Genomic DNA, 4372 nt, shown 5'->3' on the forward strand with positions numbered 1-4372 from the left:
ACACTTGCCAGGTAAGCACTTATTCTACTGAGCTATCTCCCCAGCCCCTCATTTAATTCTTATAATCACCTTTTTAAAATCCTTTAATCAAATGGATTACAAACCTGTTATGGTGTGGACCAAAACCAGCCCCACGAAGCTGATCTTCAAAGGAGTGGAATTTACTCTGGCACACTCTTATGTAGGAGGCCTTGCCAAGGCCAAATCCCAGGATACCAGCAACTGTGAGGGAAGGTTAGGAAATCTCAATTAACTGTGTTCTAGAAGTTTCTCTGGTAAGACTAATGGTTTTTATATGAAAGGTATAGTACCATAACTCAATGAACAACAAGTCTGAAAACTTAAGCCCATAATGCAGAACCAGAGCGGGAAGTAGAGACTTTTCGGTCTCTGCTTACAGAGCAAGCAAAGGTGTGACCAGGAACCAGCAACGAGAGGGGCCCAAAGGACTGAGGTCACCAGAGAAGGAAAGGAAAGGCATGGGTTATGGCTACAGGCGACTCTTTGGTTTACTTTTATGGATTTAAGTTGTTGGGAGAGTCAGTCCATCTCACCACTTCAGAGCTAACAAGGAAGAGGGGTCCTTCCATGGAAGGGATCTTGAATCACTCCTTCAGCTGGAAGGACTGAAACTTCTGCCTGTAAACTGAAACACATTGCATCCACCCTCTCTGTACATAAAAGGTCTGTGCATGCCAAGGAGGAGAATGAAATCCCAAGTTTATGGTAAATTTATTACTACCATAATAGTCCCTTGATTTTTTTTTAAAAAATACGTTTTCAAGTCCATTATAGGTAATATTTTGAGGATCAGCTGGACCAAAAGAAGAAAATGAAAAACCCTGATGTGTCTATCACTCAGATGCTTTGCTGTTGATGCATGTGCTACAGCAGGCATTCCGTGTCTGTGAACTCCACATCCCACGGGCTCAACTAACTAGGGTACAGAAATACTGGAAAAACTGGGGGCTGTACTGAACAGGCACAGATTTTTTTCTTTCATTATTCTCTTATATCAATAATTTACAAAAAATAATAATTTACATAATATTAGGAATAAGTAATCTAGAGCTGAGTTAAGGTATAGAGAGGAAAGGCATAGCTTATAGGTCATTATGTTATTATTATTATTATTATTATTATTATTATTACTACTACTACTACTACTTTCTTTTGTACCAGAGGATTGAACTCAGGACCTTGCACTTGTTAGGCAGGTGCTTATGCTGCTGAGCTATCTCCCTGGCTATGGTATTTTTTTTTTAGGCCCTGGAATATGTGTGGATTTTGGTGTTTTCGAAGTCCTGGAACCAATCCTCCTGGGTTACCGAGGAGCAACTATACAGTGTATATCTATCTCTGCTCATCCATGCTCAAAAGAAGTTTTTGAAGAGAAGTCCCTGCTGCTAAGTTGTGCACGAGGGTGCTGAATGAACCTGGACAGTAAAGCAGGAGCAAGGGGAGACTGGCACCTCAGAGCCAATAGAGACATGATTAAGCTGCACATTTACTTCTAAGGTTGCTGTAAATATCTTCATTTATCAAAGGGAATCTGCTTTTTTTATTTTTATGACTTACGTGCAACTTTAGGTAAGGATCCAAATCTTGGATTAGCTGCTAAGTAACCTAAAAAATAGCATATAAATACATTATTATTTATTAAAATATATTACTTATTTAAATTCATAAAGAAAACTTCAAAATTTAAGATATGAAATTAGGGGCTGGGGAGATAGCTCAGTAGAATAAGTGCCTGCCTGGCAAGTGCAGGGTCCTGAGTTCAATCCCCAGTACTGCAAAAATCAATCAATCAATCAATCAATCAATCTTTCCTTAAGATACGAAATTTTCTTTTTTTGTCATCATTGTTGTAGCCAGGGTCTTGTTATGTAGTGCAGGCTGGCCTTGAACTTACTGTGTAGCCCAGCTTGGCCTCAAATTCATTGCAATCTTCCTGTTTCAGCCTCTTAAATACTGGGATTATAAGTGTGTGCCACCATGCCCAGCTAAAATATAAAATTTCTTAAATGTGCAAATTTTCTTAATCTAAAGAAATGATCTTAGAATTCTGAGTTATCATTTAACTCTTTTTTGTTTGTTTGTTTGCTCCAAATGCCTTCAGGGCAGGTTTGGCTGGCTTGAGTTGTGGGGATCGAACCACAGCAACCTGAGCCTGACTGCTTTGTTGAAGCAGCCACTTAAAGAACTGAGCTAAGGGCAGGCCCTCATATCGTTCCATTCTTATGAAATTGCTCAGGCAGGACATGAATTTGTGATTTTCTTGTTTTTTTCAGAGTGTTAGAATTACAGGCATATGATACCACATCTAGTTTATCACAATCTTTAAACAAAAACATTTTAATTTGTGGTAGACAGAATGATAGCCCCCTAAAGATGTCCACACCATAATCTTTAGACATGGTGAATATGTTACATTACATAAGGGGAACTAAGGCAGGGCATAGAATGAAGATTGCTAGTCAAATAGCTTTAAGATAGGGAGATGGGGCTGGAGAGATGGCTCAGTGGTCTAAAGCACCTACTTGGAACAAGCTTGGCAAAGCACAGGGACCGCGGTTCAATCCTCCAGCACCACATGCCAGCCAGCCGCGCCCCCTGGTGGGCTGAGCTGGCCACACACACACACACACACACACACAATAAATGTTAAAAAAAAAAAAAAAAAAAAAAAAGATAGGGAGATGGTTCTGAATGATCCAGGTGGAATCAACATAATCAAAACAATCCTTGAATGTAGAAGAAGGAATTGGAGAGAATAAAAGAGACGGCAATGTGAGAAAAAGGTGGCTCAGTGTAGCTGGTGTTGAAGACGTAGCAAGAGGCACCAGCCAGGTAATGCCAGAGACCTCTACAGCTAAAAAACCCCAGAACTCCTAAAACCTTCCAAAAGAAGGTCCTCCTCCTGAACGGCAAGATAACAAAGATGTGTTATTTTAGGCTATCATGCTTGTGGAAATTTGTTGTAACAGTCATAGAAAGTAATATATTCTTGGAAAAAGTCTTTCACACAGATGCAAAAAGTGTTATATTTCAATAGCTTAATAGTTACAAGCAGAACTCCCCTCACCAAATTTATTTTTCTTGTATCAAAAACAGTCAGACAAAAGCTTTTTGATAATTGACGAATTTATTTAGTTTTATTTTTTTGAGACAGCTTCTCACTATGCAGTTGAGGCCTTGAACTCACTATGGAGTCTAGGCTGGCCTGGACTTTTCAGCAATCCTCCTGCCTCAGCGTCCCTATTGCTGGGATTTTAAGTGTGTACCACCATACCTGGCTGATGAATATATTTCTACCAAAAGACAATCTTCAAGTTATAAATGTATTTAATACATGATCATTATAGACAATATTGGTATTAAAATGAAATTGTCATAATAGCCTTTGAGACCCAAAAAACCCTAGGATATCCTCCCTGGTTTTTACTGGGTATAGAGATTTCTTTTTTCTTTTTCAGTTTTCTTGAGTGCAGTAATCATTTTATTATTCATGAGATTTCTTATAAAGTCCTGGTGATCAGTGATAGCCAGGAGAATAGATTGAAACAGAGACAGGTGCCTTGCTGCTAGCTGGGCACTAAGCACTGTCTGTGTGGGTTCTCTGGTCAGGTAAAAACAAGGAAGAGAATGAGGAAGGAGCTGAGGATGAACAGAGAGGAAAATGGGCAAGCAGAGGTATGTGGGAGACACAGAAAGTAGCTGCTAATCTTTATAATCTTTTATCTGAATTAGATAGAACATCCTTCCTCAGGGGATGCAGCCTCTTGCCAGAACAATGGCTTGGTGAGCTGGGGTGGATTTTTCACATTCACCTGTTCCCTGGAGCTGGTTTGTGCAGTGAGCGATCTATCTAAACACAGTCAGTGGCCTGGGAGACACAAGACTTTTGGTATAGGAAAGGCACTGAATTATTTTCCTATGGCAACTATGACAAATTTCAACAAGCTCAATAGCTTAAAAGCAATACAAATTTATTATCATATAGTTCTCAAGGTTCGAAAGCCAAAATCAGACTTACTGAGTTACAACTAAGGTCATAACCATATATCTTCAATGTATGGGGGGCCGGGAGGTGGTCCTGACCTTCCTATATCTACAGTCCTCCCACTCCGTTTAGCCCTTGTGGCCCTTTCCTGGATCTTCAATGTCAGAACATTGAGTCAGGTCATCATCCTCTCATCTCTGGTTCTATCTTCTGGTCCCTTCTTCACTTTTAACTAGTATATTTGGGACGATGGAATCATCCAGATAATCTCCCCATTTTAAGGTCAGCTGATTAACATTTTAGAATTTCTTTTTTTTATTTTTAATTAATTATTTAGTGTGTGTGTGTGTGTGTGTGTGTGTGTGT

At 39.5% G+C, this 4372-nt stretch overlaps 1 protein-coding gene across 5 annotated transcripts in view; it reads right to left on the minus strand.

The window, feature by feature from the left end:
* Ociad2 (OCIA domain containing 2) overlaps positions 1 to 4372 on the minus strand; it is an 18044-nt gene that overhangs the window by 4149 nt on the left and 9523 nt on the right. For all 5 annotated transcript variants that reach the window (XM_023711147.1, XM_023711146.1, XM_023711149.1 and 2 more), the window contains exons 7-8: positions 1579 to 1626; positions 105 to 222 (exon numbers count right to left, since the gene is read on the minus strand). In XM_023711147.1, coding sequence (XP_023566915.1) covers positions 105 to 222; positions 1579 to 1626 — 166 coding nt within the window. The remainder of the gene's footprint in view (positions 1 to 104; positions 223 to 1578; positions 1627 to 4372) is intronic.

Source organism: Octodon degus, unplaced genomic scaffold (genome assembly GCF_000260255.1).
Source record: "Octodon degus isolate 3935 unplaced genomic scaffold, OctDeg1.0 scaffold00019, whole genome shotgun sequence".
Classification (NCBI taxonomy): domain Eukaryota; kingdom Metazoa; phylum Chordata; class Mammalia; order Rodentia; family Octodontidae; genus Octodon; species Octodon degus.